At 42.7% G+C, this 20,281-nt stretch overlaps 1 protein-coding gene across 2 annotated transcripts in view; it reads left to right on the forward strand.

Annotated features, from left to right (window-relative positions):
- Nucleotides 1-14,187: 14,187 nt before the first annotated feature.
- Nucleotides 14,188-20,281, forward strand: part of sorcs3 (sortilin related VPS10 domain containing receptor 3) — a 244,175-nt gene continuing 238,081 nt past the window's right edge. For both annotated transcript variants that reach the window (XM_044190684.1, XM_044190685.1), the window contains exon 1: nucleotides 14,188-15,230. In XM_044190684.1, the coding sequence (XP_044046619.1) occupies nucleotides 14,544-15,230 (687 nt within the window). In that variant the 5' untranslated portion in view covers nucleotides 14,188-14,543. The remainder of the gene's footprint in view (nucleotides 15,231-20,281) is intronic.

Here is a 20,281-nt window from a genome sequence, read left to right on the forward strand (position 1 = left end):
CACTCTCGGTCACTAACTCTCGATATCTCATTTTCTGTGGAAATCACACCCCAAAACAAGTTATTTATTTATTTATATATATATATATATATATATATATATATATATATATATGTATATATGTATATATATATGTATGCTTGGAGATGCACAACATCAACAGGACTCTAAGAGACTTCATTGCAAACTCGATGAAGCTGTGGAAAACCACCCTTGAGGCCAATGGCAAGCCACTTGCACAAGTATCCATCAAATGTGGCATATACCAAGGAGATGCTCTGTCCCCACTGCTGTTCTGCATAGGTCTGAACCCCCTCAGCCAAATAATCAACAAGACTGGCTATGGATACCGACTCAGGAACGGGGCCACCATCAGTCACCTCCTCTACATGGATGACATCAAGCTATATGCTAAGAGCGAGGGGGACATCGACTCACTGATCCACACCACCAGGATCTACAGCTCTGACATTGGGATGTCATTCAGGCTCGAGAAGTGCAGTCGAATGGTGACAAAGAGAGGGAAGGTAGTCCACACAGAAGGGGTCTCACTCCCAGAAGGAACAATAGCAGACATTGAAGATGGTTACAAGTACCTTGGAATACCACAGGCAAATGGCAACCTCGAAGAGGTAACAAGGAAAACAGCAACAGCCAAATACCTCCAACGAGTGAGGCAAGTCCTAAGAAGTCAGCTCAATGGCAAGAACAAGGCCCAGGCAATAAACAGCTACGCCCTGCCAGTGATCAGATACCCCGCGGGAATAATAAGGTGGACAAAGGAAGAGATACAGACCACAGACGTTAAGACGCGAAAGCTCCTCACCATGCATGGAGGGTTCCATCCCAAATCCAGCACCCTGAGACAGTACGCTAGCCGTAAGGAAAGCGGCCGTGGGCTAGTGAGTGTGAGAGCCACTATCCAGGATGAAACATCCAAGATCCACAAGTACATCCAAGATAAGGCCCCAACAGATGACGTGCTCAGGGAATGTCTCAGGCAATGGGGAACAGAGGAAGACGTGCTGGAGGAGGGACCATCATGGGAGGACAAACCCCTACATGGGATGTACCACCGGAACATAACTGAAGTGGCTGATATCAAGAAATCCTACCAATGGCTAGAGCGGGCTGGATTGAAGGACAGCACAGAGGCACTCATCATGGCTGCACAGGAGCAGGCCCTGAGCACCAGAGCAATAGAGGCCCAGATCTACCACACCAGACAAGACCCAAGGTGTAGGCTGTGCAAAGAGGCCCCTGAGACAATCCAGTACATAACTGCAGGGTGTAAGATGCTGGCAGGAAAAGCATACATGGAGCGCCATAACCAAGTGGCTGGCATAGTGTACAGGAACATCTGCACTGAGTATGGACTGGAAACCCCGAGGTCAAAGTGGGAAACACCTCCAAAGGTGGTAGAGAATGACCGAGCCAAGATCCTGTGGGACTTCCAGATTCAGACTGACAGAATGGTAATGGCGAACCAGCCTGACATCATGGTGGTGGACAAACAGCAGAGGAAAGCCGTTGTGGTTGACGTGGCAATACCAAGTGATGGCAACATCAGGAAAAAGGAACATGAGAAACTAGAGAAGTACCAAGGGCTCAGAGAAGAGCTGGAGAAGGCCTGGAAGGTGAAGGCAACAGTGGTGCCTGTGGTCATCGGAGCACTTGGGGCAGTGACCCCCAAACTAGAGGAGTGGCTACAGCAGATCCCTGGAAGAACACCAGACATCTCGGTCCAGAAGAGTGCAGTACTAGGAACAGCAAAGATACTGCGCAGAACCCTCAAGCTCCCAGGCCTCTGGTAGAGGACCCGAGCTCGAAGGATGAGACCACCCGCGGAGGGTGAAGGACAAAGTTTTTTTTTTTATATATATAGATAGTGGTGTGAAAAGTGATTGCCCCCTTCTTGATTTCTTATTTTTTTGCATGTTTGTCAAACTTAAATGTTTCAGCTCATCAAATGAATTTAAATATTAGTCAAAGATAACACAAGTAAACACAAAATGCAGTTTTTAAATGAAGGCTGTTATTATTAAGGGAAAACAAAATCCAAACCTACATGGCCCTGTGTGAAAAAGTTATTGCCCCACCAGTTAAAATATAACTTAACTGTGGTTTATCACACCTGAGTTCAATTTCTCTAGCCACACCCATGCCTGATTACTGCCACACCTGTTCTCAATCAAGAAATCACTTAAATAGGACCTGCCTGACAAAGTGAAGTAGACCAAAAGATCTTCAAACGCTAGACATCATGCCGAGATCCAAAGAAATTCAGGAACAAATGAGAAAGAAAGTCGTTGAGATCTATCAGTCTGGAAAAGGTTATAAAGCCATTTCTAAAGCTTTGGGACTCCACTTTGCGAACCACAGTGAACCACAAATGGCGAAAATATGGACCAGTGGTGAACCTTTCCAGGAGTGGCCAGCCAACCAAAATTACCCCAAGAGCGCAGCAATGACTTCTTAGGACTTGCCTTACTCGTTGGAGGTATTTGGCAGTTGCTGTTTTCCTTGTTACCTCTTCGAGGTTGCCATTTGCCTGTGGTATTCCAAGGTACTTGTAACCATCCTCAATGTCTGCTATTGTTCCTTCTGGGAGTGAGACCCCTTCTGTGTGGACTACCTTCCCTCTCTTTGTCACCATTCGACTGCACTTCTCGAGCCTGAATGACATCCCAATGTCAGAGCTGTAGATCCTGGTGGTGTGGATCAGTGAGTCGATGTCCCCCTCGCTCTTAGCATATAGCTTGATGTCATCCATGTAGAGGAGGTGACTGATGGTGGCCCCGTTCCTGAGTCGGTATCCATAGCCAGTCTTGTTGATTATTTGGCTGAGGGGGTTCAGACCTATGCAGAACAGCAGTGGGGACAGAGCATCTCCTTGGTATATGCCACATTTGATGGATACTTGTGTAAGTGGCTTGCCATTGACCTCAAGGGTGGTTTTCCACAGCCTCATCGAGTTTGCAATGAAGTCTCTTAGAGTCCTGTTGATGTTGTACATCTCCAAGCATTCCGTGATCCATGTGTGTGGCATTGAGTCATATGCTTTCTTGTAATCAATCCAGGCAGCGCACAGGTTAGTGTGTCGTGTTCTGCAGTCATGGGTGACTGTTCTGTCAACCAGGAGTTGGTGTTTGGCTCATCTGGTTCCTTTGCCGATGCCCTTCTGTGCTTTGCTCATGTATTGATCCATGTGTCCACTTATCTTAGCCGCGATGATGCCTGACATGAGCTTCCATGTTGTGGAGAGACAGGTTATTGGCCGATAGTTGGCCGATAGTAGTACGCCCTTTGGTAAGCCATTCAGGGTGCGTTCCCATCCCTTAGCAGCTGGTTCATTTGTGGTGCTTGACACTTGTGGAGTGCAGTGAGCTTCTTTAGCCAGTAGGTGTGGATCCTGTCGGTGCTGTCCAGTTGTTCATACCTTAGACTCTTTCTTGGATGTCTGCTGCTGTGATGGTGACTGGATTCTGTTCAAGGAGGTTGCTGTGGTCCTCTCTCAGAGCCACCAGCCACTGTGCATTGCTGTTGTGTGATGCCTCCCTCGCCCATATACTTTTCCAGTACTGCTCTGTTTCCAGCCTTGGTGGGTCTGCTCTGCTGTTATTACCCTGCCATTGAGCGTACACTTTCGCAGGTTGAGTTGCCAACCCTTCAGGCTTCATTATCTCTTGTGTACCTCTCTAGGCGGCTGGCCAAGGCTTGGAGCCTTTGTTTGGCAGTTTCGAGTGCTTCAGGTATGGGCATCTTGGGTGCTTGTTTTCTCATTGCACCTCTCTCGGCCTCTGTCAGTTGGCTCACTTCTCTCCGTGCCTCCTTGATTTTAGCCCCCAGCCTTCGTTTCCATGGTGGGTACTGTTTCTCATGGCTCCCATGGTTGCTCTTATAGCCAAGCATCTCGAGGATCACTGCTGCTGAGGTGTATATCAGCTCATTGGTTTCAGTGATGGTTGTGGTAGGGATCGCACTCAATGCTGCATTTACATCTTCTAGGAGACTTTCTGATGGTACTTCACTTAGCCGTTGTAACTGGCGTGTTCGATTGCTTTTAAACAGAACCTGACATAAATATACTTTTAATGATCTGGTCTGAAACGCTACACAGCTCTTGTACCATCTGTCTTATGTTGCATACAAATGATATTTTAAATGTTTGTGCTGAACTTCAATGAATATCATGTGTTCAGAACATCAAAATAAACAATATGATGAGAAGCTGAAGTTTTATATTCGAAAGAAGAAATGTTTCTTATTTAGCAGTGGTGGAATGTAACATTTACTCAAGTATGTACTTAAGTACAAATTTGAGGTATCTTAACTTGGGTATTTACATTTCAATCCACTTCTTCTTCTACTCTACAATATTGGACTTTATATTTCACTACAATTATTTGACAACTATAGTTACTAGTTACTTTACAAATCAAGATTTGACATACAAAACATATGATGAACTTTTAAAACATGATGCTATAAAAACTTTAACTACCCAAAAGTATAGAAAAAAATTAGCTTAAACAATGAGTCAATGAATCAATTAGTTTATCTAAAATTAATCAGCACATTTTAACTGGTTTAAGTAATTTCTTATGCAGAAAATGCTTGAACATTTCATGGTTTCCAGCTTCGCAAATGGGACAATTTGCTCCTTTTCCTCATCTTAAATTGCAGTAAACTGAATCATTTAGAAGTTTGGACTGTTGGTCGGACAAAACAAGACATTTGAAGGTGTTACACAAGCACACATACAAGCTCTGTTCAATTGGGACTATAATATAGCATAAATGGATTGATCAAGAAAATAACCAGTAGATTAATCTATAGTAGAATTAATCATTAGATGCAGTCCAGTATAAAATAGTTAAACATTAGCTTCACCTCAACCAACTAAAACATAAAAATGCTGTTTGAATATTAATGCCTGAGTCTAATAATATACCACCAATTATGCTGAAAAACTAGTCCATGCATTTGTTGCTTCTAGGCTGGATTATTGCAATTCCTTATTATTATGCTGCCCGAATAAGTCCCTTAAGACTCTCCTGTTGATCCAAAATGTTGCTGCACGTGTACTGACAAGAACTAGGAAAAGAGATCATATTTCTCCAATATAAGACGGTGTAGTCCCTCATTCGTCCAGGAGTGTTCTAACGTAGAAAAGGTTTCAGTCGTAGTCATCTGGACACTGTTTTCAGAATCAAGACATTTCAGCTCCCATCCGGAAGTCATTCTCAATTGTGAACATTTTTTCACAATTGAGAATGACTTCCGGATGGGAGCCAAAACGTCTTGATTCTGAAAACAGTGTCCAGATGACTACGACTGAAACCTTTTCTACGATATTTCTCCAATATTAGCTTCTCTGCACTGGCTCCCTGTAAAATCCAGAATATAATTTACAATCCTTCTACTCACCTACAAAGCTCTTAAAGGTCAGGCACCATCATATCTTAAAGAGCTCATAATACCTTATTAACCCATTAGAACACTACGCTCCCAGAATGCAGGGTTACTTGTAGTTCCGAGAGACTCCAAAAGTAGAATGGGAGCCAGAGCCTTCATTTATCAATCTCGGTAACTCAACTGTGTGATGTCTCAAAGTTTGACAGACATAAATCTTAGTGTTACGTATGGAACCGTGTACGGGACTATATTCAAATGATAATGTAAACTTGCCAACGCAAGAGACGCACATGAGCAAAGCAGCAGATGTTCAAGCAAGTGACATCCTAACTTAAGACCATGATGAGAGAGCTGACAGATCACATTTTCATTTTCATGTTGACATCAAAAGAGCGTGGTGACATGTAAATGTAAATGCAAAGACTTGGTGAGCTGTTTTGCTTATCGCATTTTATTTTCATTTAGACAACAACAATAACAACAACAACAACCTTTATTTGTATAGCACCTTTCATACAAGAAATGCAGCTCAAAGTGCTTTACAACAAAGGAAATTACATGCACAGTGCACTCCCCACTAAAAGTCGACTCAGAGTGCTTCACATGAAAGACATAGAATGAACATAAAAACAGGGATAGAATGCCATAATTAATGTAAAATACGATGGAAAATAAAAGCCACTATATAATAATAATAATGATAATGATAATGATGATGATGATAATGATAACAAGAATAATGATAATGATAATAACAATGAAAATGATAATAATAATAACAACAACAATAATAATAATAATAATAATAATAATAATAATTAAAATAAAGTTAAAAAATAGAATACACAGAATGCATAAAATCATGTAAAATCCAGCATTAGTGCAGTGCAAATAAGTGCAGCAGAACTGCTGCACTTATTTTAGTGCAGAGTTTCTGGTATCAGGAAAGTCACAGCTAATTAAAGGCTAAAGTGAAGAGATAATAATAATAATAATAATAATAATAATAATAACTTTATTTGTATAGCATATCTCATGCAAAGATGCAGGCCAATGTGCTTCACAAGACATATCATATCAATAATAAACAACGCAGGCAATAGAAAGAAAATAAACAGTTTGATAAATGCTTATTTATCAAACTGCAACGTCAACCCAAATTAAAAGCCAAGTTAAAAAGATAGGTCTTTAATTCATTTTTAAAAATACCAAGGGATTTTATTATTGTAACATTTTGTTGTCAAGCCTGCTGCGTGCAAGTCTTCAAAAGGTTCAGAATGCTGCAGCTAGAATTTTAACTAAAACTAGAAAATTTTATCATATTACACCAATCTTACCTTCCCTTCATTCTGTGCTTCTGATGACTTACAACATTTTAAATTGGCACGCCCCTTCATACCTGTCCTATTTCCTTAAACCTTATATTCCATCCCATGCTCCCCACTCTCAGAATACAGGTCTCCGTTCTGTCCCCAGAGTTAAAAAGAAGTGGCAGGGCATTTTTCTATTGTGCCCCCTTCCTCTAGAATAACCTCCCTGTTGACAGAAGACAGTGTGACTCTGTTGGGGCCTTTAAATCCAAACTAAAAACTCATCTTTTTGCCTCAGTATTTTTACAGTGTGGTATTGGTACTTTAAGTAAATAATACTTCCTCCACCACTGCTATTTACCCCAGAGGCAGTAGCAGTGCACGGAAGTTCAGTAGCAAAAGATTTGCTCTCACTGTGAAGCTATGAATTCAACTACATACAGAAAATATTGTTTTGTCCTTTTTTCTTTTACCTTCAGCAGTCCTAAAGGAGGCTAACACAATGAACCTCTGTCTGGATTCCTGTGAAATAGATCCCCTAAATACACATATGTTGTCTTTATGAGATCATGCTCTGTAATTAATCAGCATTCTTCAGCAGCTAAGCATCATTTACTTGCCATATAGCAGACTTCAATTTGCACCTCTTTGAACCTTAACTGACTGAGTCATTGGCTTTCAAAGCACTTTGTTAGCTTTGCTGGAAGCTGTGGTGAATTGCTTTGTTTTACATGCTGACTAGGCTGACGCGTTCTGCTTAGAAGTTTGCGAGGGGGCCGCTGTTTACCCGGAAAACTAATTTAGGTAATAACACCAGCTGCCAGCAATAATCAGTTATCATGCAGAAAATACATTTGTGAGACAATATGTGACATTCTCAGAGCTAGGATGATTTGTGGTTATAAAATGTTAATATTTTTCAAAAGAAGGGAAACAAATGTATGTTAAAATCATATTTTATAGGAATTGTGCACTATTGTTCTTTTAGGAACTTTGGATTGTAGATATTTTCTTTCCTTTGGGATCAAATATTCCAAACTGAAGGCTCACTTACTAGTTTTATCTGGGGATTTTAACCATTTACCATGACCTTCTTCAATGACTGGAACTTGCTCTAGTGTCATTAAGTAAGCTAAGTGTGGAATATCGGTCACATGATAATAAGTGGTGAGGGTTGTAACCATTGTCTCTGTCCAAAGATGGTCTCTGTCGTCGGATGTGAATGTCCTCCTTGATTTTTCTCAGCTCGTCCACTGACTCCTGGTCAATGACCATGACACCTTCCCAGTCGATACTGTGACTGGTTTTGGTCTAATGTTCAGAAATAGCTGATGATGCCTGCTTCTGGTGCTCTCTCAGTAACTTGTCCAGGGTCCTTGCAATTACCCTCTTGTGATGTTCCCCACAGGACCTCCTAAAAAGACTGAGGTGGTATCTGTCTTTAGGGTGTACAAGCAGAAAGGTGTTGAATGGTTTGTTTAGGTGCCAACTCCTTGTGACTAAAGACTCTTTTCTGAAAGACCAACCACATAAGGGCGTCACACCGGGATGCTTCTGGTTCAGTTAGTAGTGTCTGTTTTGGTCTTAAGTCAGGGCAGAATTCCAATCCTTGGCCCTGGTCTGGAGAGGTCCCCAGATCTTTCGATGCTTTCACACCTAGACTGTTTGGTGCATTTTAACATAACTTTATCCATTCATTTTGTTTGTGGTGTAAAAGCAAAACGGACAAAGCAGCATGAGTTCAAAAGCTGCCAAAAAAAATGCCTATTATAAACCATGTGCTGATTGTGAGCTGTCTGTATATGGGATGTATGGATTTATGCAAGTGTGAGTTAGGGGATCTTCCCTGATACATAAAGTAAATGGACTGTATATATATATAGCACCTTTCTTCTCTTTTTTTTTGACTACACAAAGCGCTTCAACTACATATCACATTCACCCCATTCACACACTGTTGGCAGGTACCAACTGCTCATCAGTTCAAAGAAAGTAACTCATTCACACACTGAAGGCACAGCCCTCGGGAGCAATTTGGGGTTCAGTGTCTTGCCCAAGGACACTTCGACAAATGGGCTGGGGGAAGCCAGGATTGAACCACCGACATTCCGATTGGCCCGGTGGGCCCTGTTTTTCAGACACTTCAACTTTTCCCACACCTACAGGCCAGGGTCAAGAAACATTAAACCGGACGCCTTCTCTCGCCAAGAAACGGCCAAAGACTCCTCCTCTGATCCGGAGGCCATCCTCCCATCCTCATGCATCATTGTTGCTATCACCTGGGAGATAGAGGCCAAGGTGAGGGAGGCCCAGCAGTCACAGCCCGATCCGGATAATGGACCACCCGACCATCTGTTTGTCCCTGACACTGCATGTTCCCAGGTGCTTCAATGGGGGCACACTTCTAAATTTGCCTGTCACCCAGGTATTAACCGCACCCTGGACCTACTAAAGAGGCACTTCTGGTGGCCCACCATGGAGGCTGACACCAGCACTTTTATGGCTGCCTGCACCATCTGCGCCTGGGGAAAGTCTTCTCATCGTCCTCCTGCTGGGCTGCTACATCCCCTGCCTGTTCCCAGCCGTCCGTGGTCCCACAAATTATGGATTATGTGACCGGCCTACCTCTGTCTCAAGGTAACAAAGTCATTCTAACTGTAGTTAGAAGAAGAATCTATCTGTAAGTATCTGGGCGCTACAGTAAGCCTCTCATCCGGTGTTCACCCCCAAACCAATGGCCAATTGGAGGGCAAACCAAGACCAAGAGGCCGCTCTGCGCTGTGTGGCAGGCACCAATCCCAAATCCTGGAGTTCCCATCTGACCTGGGTGGAATACGCGCACAACATGCTAACTAGCGCAGCCACAGATTTGTCACCTTTCAAACCTGTTTAGGTTATCTACCCTCTCTGTTTCCAGCACAAGAGAGTGAGATTGTGGTCCCCTCAGTTCAAAATCAACTGCGCCGCTGTTGCAAGATCTGGATGGAGACCCATGCTGCCCTACTCTGTTCCGCTGCCCACAACCAGCGCATCGCGGACCACCATCGGACACCAATTCCTGAATACACGCCAGGTCAGAAAGTTTGGTTGTCTTCCAAAAATATTCCCATCAAGGCTGACTCCAGGAAACTGGCTCCCCGGTTCATTGGCAAATATGTTGTGGAAAAGATCGTTAACCCCTCAGCAGTCAAATTAGAACTTCTTCGTACCATGAGGATCCACCCCACATTCCATGTCTCACAAATCAAACCAGTATCTTCCAGCCCTTTGTGCCAGCCATCCAGCTCCCCTCCACCCGCCCGGATCATCGATGACCGTCCTGCCTACATGGCTGCTGGACGTGCGCCGCCGAGGCAGGGGTCTCCAGTACCTCGTGGACTGGGAGGGACATGGTCCAGAGGAACGCTCTTGGATTACCTCATTCATCATGGACAATCAACTAATCAAGGACTTTCACTGGCTAGGGGGTTGCCAGGGAGCTCCCATTGAGGGGGGGGGGACTGTCTTCATGTGTCCGGGGCGACTGTGGCTTAGTGGTAGAGCAGGTTGTCCACCAATCGGAAGGTCGGCGGTCAGCCCACATATCAAAGTGTCCTTGGGCAAGACACTGACACTCCCGAGCAATTGTGCCTTGTGTGAACAATTAGTTACTTTGATGAGCAGTTCTGCCATCGGTGTATGAATGTGAAGGTGAATGTGATATGTAGTTGAAGATGTGATATGTAGTTGAAGCGCTTTGAGTAGTCAGAAAGTACAGTCCATTTACCATGTGTGTGTCCTGGCGAGGCAGGCCTCTGGTGAGCTTCCAATCAGAGACTGACACACCTGCCACTCATCTGCTGCTGCTCACCTGCTCTCCATCCACCAATCAACACCTTGCAGTATATCTACCCAGTCTCACCAGTCTTCGCCAGATTGTCCTGTTTGCTTCTCACTTGCCTCATTGAAAGATTTTCCTGCATGTTTTCTGAACAGGTTTTCAGGTTCGTTCCTGTGAACTTGGTGACTCCAAGTTACTCACTGGCTCTCCAGAAAGATCTCACCACAGATCCTCCGCTGCTCCACCTCAGCCTGCTGTCGCTCTGCCTGCTCTCACCAGTCTTTTGCCAACCAGCTGTCCTCGTCCAGTCTCCCTGCTCATAGCAATTGCTTCCACACACTTTTCTCTTTGTGTTTACAATAAACCAAACTAACCACTTCAACTCTCTCTTTGTTAGTCGTGCTTTTGTGCCTCTGTGTACAATTACAATGGGTCCATGTAGCGTTGTTGATTCAGGATGACAGTCGCCAAAACAACGAATGAGTTACCTTTCAGTTCATATGACTTTATGGTTACGGCTCTTGGTTTGTTGGTAAAAAGCTAATGTGAATACAAACCAGATCAGAACTAAAAGGCAACAATGTAATCTTTTTTTTAACCTTGGTCTGGAACACATCAGACCAACTGGTAACCTTTTCAGTTCAGTTCAAATGATCTCTGGTGTGTTTGCCCGTTTAGTTTGGTTCTGGTGTGAAAGCTGTCAATCAAACTCTGGTGTGCTCCAAACAAGATGACCAAGACAAAAGGTGGGTCGCGGTCCACCTCCAAGTGACTGGTGATGTTCGTTTGTGGTGTGTAAGCAAAGCAGACCAACCTTTTTGTGACAGTAGATTAAAAAGCTAAACTACAAATAACTCCATGTGTTGATTGTGAGCTGTCAAGTGGCCTATATATGTAGCGTACATATTTATGCAAGATCATTTGATAACCATAGTGACAGTTATGTGCCTGCCATGTTAGTGTGGGGATTTTCCCTGTTAAAACAGTGGTGTGTTGTGCTTGTGCTTGCATGCTAGCACAAGCACACACACACACACACACACACACACACACACACACTATAGTACGCAACTCCTCTTTTTCATCCTGTTTCTGTCTTTTTGTCATTATTTGTAACATGAGGTTGAGTTGCAGTCTCATAGTCAGATATTTTTTTTGTGAGCTGTTTGTCACCAGAGCACATAAATATACAGGTAAAAGGCAGTGAAGTGATGCATCACCTGCTGTTTGTCTAAGGAATTTGATTCAGAAATGTACAAAATCAAAATGACAATTCAAGATAAAATAAAAGATGAAAAATCCAAATTATTTAGCTATGTCCCTGTCACTGCCGGAAAGTGACTTAGAAAGTTTTTCTTTTTAACAGGATTATAGTTTAAGGCTCTCTTGATTAGTATTTTATATCTACATCTTCTATGAATACAAAACAACGACTTATCCTTGGTTTTACAATCATTAACACCCACTAACTCTTACATCACATAAAGTTATTGGAAAATATGACATTCACAGCTGAAGTGCTTCATATCAAAAAAGTTTTCAGCTGCATGGAGGACAGAGGGCAGGGTCAGCTACAGATCAGCACCCCTGGTTCAGGGAGCAATTAAGTGTCTTGCTGAAGGACACTTCCTTCTGTTAAAGGGGACCAGCCTTTAACAGGCCCAGGCCACCCTGCCCATAATGACAGCTCCATATAGTTGAGAGATACGTGTGTGGTAGGTCTGAGTCATAAAATGTACCAATTCCTTTTTGATGCAGTGCTCCTCCAAGTTACAAAATACATCTTACTTGGATGTTGATTGATTTGAAAAATTCCATCTGATTTGTAGTTAAAAGGGATTAATAATTTCCACTCCATTAGTAAGCTATGGTAAATGATGAATGGCAGCATCACAAGAGATAAGAAGTTTCATTCACTTTCATTAAAATCTCATTACATGTCTCTCTGAAATAATTCAGTCTTGGCATACAGTCCCTGTCTCTGTGTTGATCTGAGTTGCTTAGTTTTTCTTGGGTGACAGCCTGCTTGGACATACTCCTTTTAGGGTAGAGGGGATGGAGGACATGGTCTATAGGCAGTGGGTCCTAAGCTTTTTGGCTTGTGACTCATTAAAGGAATAGTTCGACATTTTGGGAAATTTCTTTTCTTTCAAGAGTTAAATGAGAAGATTGATACCACTCATGTCTATATGCTAAATATGTATCTAGTTAGCTTAGCTTAGCATAAAGCCTGGGATCAGGGGGAAACTGCTAGTCTGGCTCTATCCAAAGGTAACAAAATCTGCCTACCTGCATCTCTAAAACTCACTAATTAACAAACTGTATCTTGTTTGTTTAATCTGTATAAAAACCACAATTCGTTGTTTTTACGGGGGGTTAAGTACAGGACTATTTCCTTGACTGGGACCAGTAACTTTAGCTTCATGCTAAGCTAAGCTGATTGGTTGCTGGCTTGATTGAGAGTGAGAGTCATCTATTCCTTGGGAAAGAAGCAAAAAAGCGTATTCCCAAAATGCTGAACTGTTACTTTAAGCTGTGTCTACTTGTGACCATCTCATGTTGAGACCAGTTCAACCAAAGAGGGATTATTTATTTATGAGATTTGGTTTTTTTTATATTTTGTACAGGCCTACAGAGTTTAAATGATTCACAAGAAAAAGATGAGAAAAAAGTTTGAAAAAAACAACAACAATGTAATAATTTTGTGTAATACTGTACTGGTTTTTTTCCTGCTTTCCTAACACATTATGACCCATCAGTTATCTTGCAACCTCACCCCCAGGATGGGAACAACTGGCCTCAGGCAAACCAGCATGGCCTTGTAGGTACAGAAATTCACTGTATCATCACACCTTAAGTGTTTTTAAACCTGCAATAACGGATTACTTTGACCACATGCCACATGTCTAAATATAGAAATTGTAGGTAGTGAGGTTGCACTGGGGTCCGTGAGGGGGCCCACAGAAAGACCCTCCAACAATGTGTTGGGCAAAAACTAAGAATGACACCTTGCAAATGATTCAGATTGAATCTCCAGAAATATGTCTGTGTTCAAAGAAGAATCCATAATTAACTTTAAAGTGGTGCCATTTGGTATATATGCTATCAGAAAGGCAAATGCATCTCCATCATGGTTTTCTTTTTTTTTGTAAAATAGTCAGTAGCAAACTATATATTCTACACAAACTATTAAACCTATTCAATTACATTAACCATTTCTTATTTTCTTTGCTTTCTTCTTGCGTAATATGTATGTTGATGTTGTCCACTGTCAAGTCTCTATTTGATCATGTGACGAGACGAAATAATATGTGGTAGCTAGTTTAGGCGCTATCCATCTGACAGCTTTCTCTTTGTCCTATCTACTTTCCCAATACAATAGCCTAACTAACTCATTCATTGGTTTTATGTGATGAAAACTGTATATGTTTTGTGTTTTTATTTATTCATTGAGTCATTTCAATTGCGTCACTAATTAAGTAAATGCAGGTGATAGTGCTAATACTGGTAACTAAAATTCAATATTAGAGAAAAATAGACAATATAAGACAATGATATATAAGTAAAATGTAATTGAATATATATTTTTTATTGTTTTTACATCATGATATGATATGTGCCATACAGATACTATTTTGCGTTGCTAAGATCTTAACTACTTCTAGAATGGGAGAAGGCTCAGCACCACGGACAGATCCTCTCTCGCTCTCCCTCTCTCCCTCCCTCTCTCCCTCTCTCCCTCTATCTCTCTAACTGTCTCTTCCGGACGCACACTCGGCAGCTGGCTGCTATACAGCTCCTCCCTCCTGTGTGTTGGCTCTGCCGAACAAAGATCCTTGGACGTGCACAGTTTCGCTGAAGAGCACTTTTCTCCCCCTAAACAACCAGACGGACAATCGAGGCGTCAGTTATTCCATATCGACCTGAGAGAAGGGAGTTAAGGTGTCGGATAAGGTCTCCAACAATCCTTCACCCCCCCCAAATCTCTGTCAGCGATGGAGACTTGGGCTGGCTTCTGCCCAGGCTTGCACTTATCTCTGGGTATCTGGGTGATGATAGCCGCTCATACCCTACAAAATGCCAAGGCGGAGATAACTTGCGCATCTTGCACGTCGCCAGTTCAACTTCACCTGGAGGAATTACAGCTGGGGATGCGCACTGACCCGAGAGAGGAGCCGGGCACCCTAAAACACATCCGAGTAGAGTTTAGGGAACTCGGGGTTACCGACCAAAATACTGGAGTGGACGACGGCCATCAGGCAGCTGTTTCGGTCGAGGATGTCCCCCAGTTCCCTCAAGATGTCAGTTTGGATGGAGTTAGTGCAAAGGAAGATGCGCCAGGGTCCAGTGAAGAAAGTCACCGCGGCAGTGATAAGGCAGGGGATCCCGAGACCGGCGAGGATGCTGCGCTCCGGAGAACGAAGAGAAGCGGTCCGGAGTTTGCCGAGTTCAATGAGAACGGGTGGGCCGGCCGGACTGGCATGGATACGGGCGCTCCGGAGGATCGAGGCTCGTTGTTAGACGGACACAGCCAGGGCAGGTCCGAGTTCAGATGGAACAGGGACGAAGGGAAAGGGAATATCCGGCAGGATGAGCCCAAGCTCACCAGCAGCACTTTCGCCCTGACTGGGGACTCTGCGCATAACCACGCGGTGGTCTACTGGTCGGGGCAAAACAGCAGCGTAAGTAACCATTAATTCTTATTTTTCCTCTGCATATTCTGTTGCTTTTCACGACTCCACATTTCACATGAACTCTATCCTGACAGCGGGGTATTTTGAGCAGCTGGGTGAACAAACTCCATGACGCACAGAGCAGAGACTCTGTGCTCCGTGTTGCCGCTGAGTTGTGGCTCACTGTTAACAGGTGCACTGGAAGCTACAGATGCGCACCGACGCGCACTCTTTCCTAAATGCCAGACTTGTGCAGCGACTGTGAATGTTCGACCTTTGACTCTCCCAGCAGTCTACGCACGAAACCTCTCTCTGTCATTGCTTTTATTTTGCTGTTTTGTGACATTATCCTAACATCTACACTTGTCTATCCGTGCATGCTCTGAAAGTCGTGCATTTTGAGTTTAATATTTAGTTTGTCTTGATTTATAGCCTTACTGGTAAAAAATATTTATGATGTATTTGCAGCGAATTTGAAATATGCTAATGCATGATTCATTCCTCCCAAATGATGCAGGTTTTTCATCCAAACTAATTGATTGGGGAAGGAGGGAGTCATAAATTATTGCTCAATCTCCAATAAACCTTTAAATTCTTTAGATTATGAATTTCATAATCAGTAAAGCAGTATGCTTCCTCCGAATTTTTAGGTTTACTACCTAAATAGAGTGAATAAAAAAAAACAACATAATATGTGACCAGCAGTGTGTTGTGATATACTGCAAATAAAAAGGTGTCAGACCCAGATGCATTACCACAGACTTTCCAAAGGGGGGTGTTCAGGGTTTGGAGGTCTGGTCTTACCCCCAACTGCATCAATCCTAAACATGAGATGTGTGCCTCCTTGAAACAATGGTGCCTAATGACATGGGATTAAATACCCAGGGATTAAATGCTGCACTGAATTGTAGGACTGTGACATCGCTGACATACTGTAAAATATCAAAATTGAGGAAAAATATCTCTCTTTTTTAAAAATAAGACGGTGTAGTCCCTCATTCGTCCAGGAGTGTTCCATCGTAGAAAAGGTTTCAGTCGTAGTCATCTGGACACTGTTTTCAGAATCAAGACGTTTCGGCTCCCATCTGGAAGTCATTCTCAATTGTAAAAAAAGGTCTGAGAACTCAGAAATGTTCTTTTTGTTATTTTAGACACTTAATATATCACTTAACACGATTTCAGAACATTTATTTGCCTAATTCCTGAATCTAAACTAAATAAAAAATACTTCAAGGATACTAGATGCTCAATATAAGACTCTGAAAATATATATATATAACCAAAATTGGAACCTTAATAATTTCCACAACGGGTCAACTGTACAGGTCAAAGACAGCGGCAACCTGCTGCCATAAATGTGTAAATCCTTACCACAGCAGTAAATAGTTCCCACAATGCCACTTTCTCGTCTCTAAAATGACACTTAACCACATTCAAGCCCATTGTGCATACAAATTAGATGAAAATCCTGCACCTCTTACACAAGAGGGCCCTCATAAGAAGAGAATAATGAGACAAAATGAATCAAAGTCCTTTACACAACCATGTAAGCTCACAGGGAGCCGATGGGCTGCTCTTTGTGGTTTCACAAGCTTAATTTGTTGCTGTGGCTGCTTCTCTGCTATATTCCATTAAAAAAAAAAAACAACCCTCATATTCAGTCTTGTCTGAGCTGATTATGACACGGTGCATGAACTTGTTTTTTAACCCGCAGTGAAGCGCTGTGAGGGGAAACATGTATGTGTGTGCGCATATTCGTTTATGTGTGTGACTGGATGAGTGTGCGCTGGTTAGAGAGGGTGAGGAGGTTATTGTGTACCGCTGCCCCTCAGCTTTTTAATCTTTAATAATTATCTTGAAGATTGAGGCCTCTTATTTCAAAGTCTTTTCTTCTTTTGTGGCAAAAGAAGGAAAATCAGGCCTGGCCTCATGATCACCCTCAAGAGAGGAGACCTGCTACTAAATCTTCTTTGGCTGTTGGTGTTTGTTCTCGTGATGAAGAGAGTGGTAGGACATAGAGATTGAGCTTGAGGTCATCTAACTTAACTGCAGCAGTAGTTAAGTTAGAGTAAGAGTGAGTGTCCTTGGTTAAACCTAACCAAACAATGAAAAAACAAGAGGTGCCAGATCAGAAAAGGCTCATATGGGTCGGTTTTGGAAGGCAATAACAAGGTTGTTGAGGTTGGAGAACTTGTATGGTGTAGAAAGAAATTAGAAACGCTTGACATCATGTATAGCAAATGATTTATTTAAATGGTGTAAGTGCCACAGAATAATTTGTGAATGTTTACAAAACTTTCAAAATCATAATGCACGGTATGAAAACCATACGCTGGTAATGTGTCAGCCAACCACGAAAATGTTTGGAATTCTGGTGGAATCATTTATCACTCGCGCTCGCCCGGTGCAAAAGACATCACTAAAGAGCGTGGTCTGGCCGTGAAAAAACCAAAAGTACGGGAAGAATACATCAAACGCACTCTTCCAAGCACTGTGTTAGTTTAAGAAGGAAGAAGGAAAGACGCGCACGCGCACCATTATATTCCAGAGTTACAGAACAACCCACGGAAGTCACATAGCTTGCTGTGCTTGTTGGAATAAAAGTGAACATCGTTAAACATCACAATGTATTTCGTCTGTCTTTTTTTTTTTTTGGGAGATTTTAGCAAGAAACGACCCACAGCACAGCACAGCACTCGATATCAGCCGCAGCCACGGAAGTTGACGTTAGCCAGCAGTATCTAAACAGTCTTGGAAAGGCAGCGGGGTTCGCTCCAGCACGGATTAAAAACCCACAGGTCTGTGCTGGGCACAAACCACTGACTGTGTATAAAATTTATGGCACAAACTGGAACAATTTAGAAGCAATTTATAAGAAAAATATTGTTGTTTATGTCGACCTATGGCCAATGTGTTTTCTTGTTATAAATGTAATCGGGTTGTTGTATGTGGGTTTTGGCAGGCAGCTGCTGTCCCCTCTTCCCGCTACCTTTAGTCAATTTACTGAACTCCTACTTGCTCAAGGAAAATTCTTCTGGACTAAATGCCTAAAATATAAATGTAAATGAATCTCAGCTGGCTGACTGGTACACTGTTTGGCTGACTGGCCCCGGCATCATATATATATTCACAACCTCTTTGGTCTACAAACTTTCTCTCAGTCTTATTTCAGCCAGATTGGTCGGCCATGTCTTGTACTGTGACTACCTCTGGGAGGACTTAATGCTGCTGTGGGTTCCCTAGGGGGGGATGGTGTGTCCTCTGAGGCGTGTACACAAGGCTAATGCACTCTCACTGTCTCTCTGTACCTGTCCAACTTGCTGTCTTTGCCCCTGCTGCCCTAACTCTCTTTCTCTCTGTCTGTCATTGTATGTGTCTTCATGTCTCTGCCTCAGGCTTACCCAGGTTATGTCGAAGCTTAACCTTAGATATTAACTGAGAATGTTGAAACTTACTGTCATTTATAATATTCATGGGTGTAATTCCAATGAAGCATCCCTACAGCAAAGTGACAAGTTCTTTCCTGAAGTATCTTTGAGGCTGTGTAATCCTCAGCAGTCATGAGCATAATGGCATTGTGACTGGCAGCATGAATACAAAATAGATAGCTTTAGCAGTGCCTCTTTTAGTGTGATCTTGAAACATTCATCTCCTCTAAGGGAACCTTGAGATTTCCTCCCAACAGCATAATCACAATGACTGTTCCTTTAAGAAAACTGTGACCATAAACATCAGCATATTTAGTCAATAGCTAAGGACAGGGCGTCAACTTATTGGACGACCAACGCTATATTTTCACTCCTAGATGTTTTTTTTCATGTACCGTGGCACATGGCCCTCTCTTTGATGTCCTTCATCCGTTCCGGGTCTGAAGAAAATGAGCATAAGACAGTGCGAGTATGGGCTCAACTTGAGGGGTCTTTAAAGTCATGAGAACTCACGCAGAGACAGGTCAGTCATGTCTGGCAAGTCATCAATAGAGCTGTGTGTGTTTGAAATTCTCAATTCCCTCTTGAGAACCAGGGGGACACATGCAGACTCTCATGAGCGGCGTTTGAAGGCAAAAATGTCAGACAGCAGTAACACACACATGTTCCAGGCATGTATGAGAGATTTAATGGTAAAGACCAGACAAATACAATGCTGACTTTTTTGCAGGATGTTGGATTCTTTCTAAACAGTAGTCGATCCAAGAATCCAACGTCCTGCAAAAATGTTGTCGTAGAATACTTTATCAACCTGACTGGCTGATATTTGCATGTTTATTGTCATTATATGCCCCCTCCATAGGGGAGAAAGAGCCCAGAGATCCAGCAACAAGGACAGAGCTGTGTGTAGCATTTTCAACCACGGTCTCTGCAGCGAGGGGACATGATTTAGGATGTAGAGGCAGGTCTTGTTCCCGCTCACTTTCCATCAACCCTTCTCACCCCTCAGCTTAAATTACTGATGGTAATACATTATAAAGTTGTTTCTTTTCTTCTCTCTCGCTACCCTGGTGGCACTCTGCTCTGGAGAAAGAAAGAGGGGGGAAAAAAATGAGAATATCATAAATAATGTAGCCCTTCCAGCGAGCCTTACCTCCCTCCTCCTCTAATTAGTGTCTACAAATTTTTTTTTCCCATCCCTTGTTTTTTGCATTGGAAGTATGATGTCGTGGCAAGAAGCCATATGCCACAGAACATGACCGGAGACTCCATCTTGACTGGCCTCCAGAGCTAAACTCTTGGCTGCAGTTCCAGAACAGTCAGGGCAAGGCCAAGACTCACTCTTGACCTCCTGATTCCATGCAGGGTGGTTTTAAAAGCGTGGTATGTCATCTGATGCTTACTTTATGCCTAACCTTTCATTTTCATGTGTAGGATGAATCACATAATGTATGGTAGGTCATATTTCATTTCTGGATACCTTAATGTGCAGTGCAGATTTTAGCCTCGCAAAATAAAAAGCAGCGTTTGCTTACAAAGGTTTTGTGTGGGAGGGGCAGAACACCTAACCACATAATTTGAAATATAACCAGAAAAATACAGTTACGCATGGAATATCAGACAAACATACAG

The sequence above is a fragment of the Siniperca chuatsi genome, linkage group LG3 (assembly GCF_020085105.1).
Source record: "Siniperca chuatsi isolate FFG_IHB_CAS linkage group LG3, ASM2008510v1, whole genome shotgun sequence".
Classification (NCBI taxonomy): Eukaryota; Metazoa; Chordata; class Actinopteri; order Centrarchiformes; family Sinipercidae; genus Siniperca; species Siniperca chuatsi.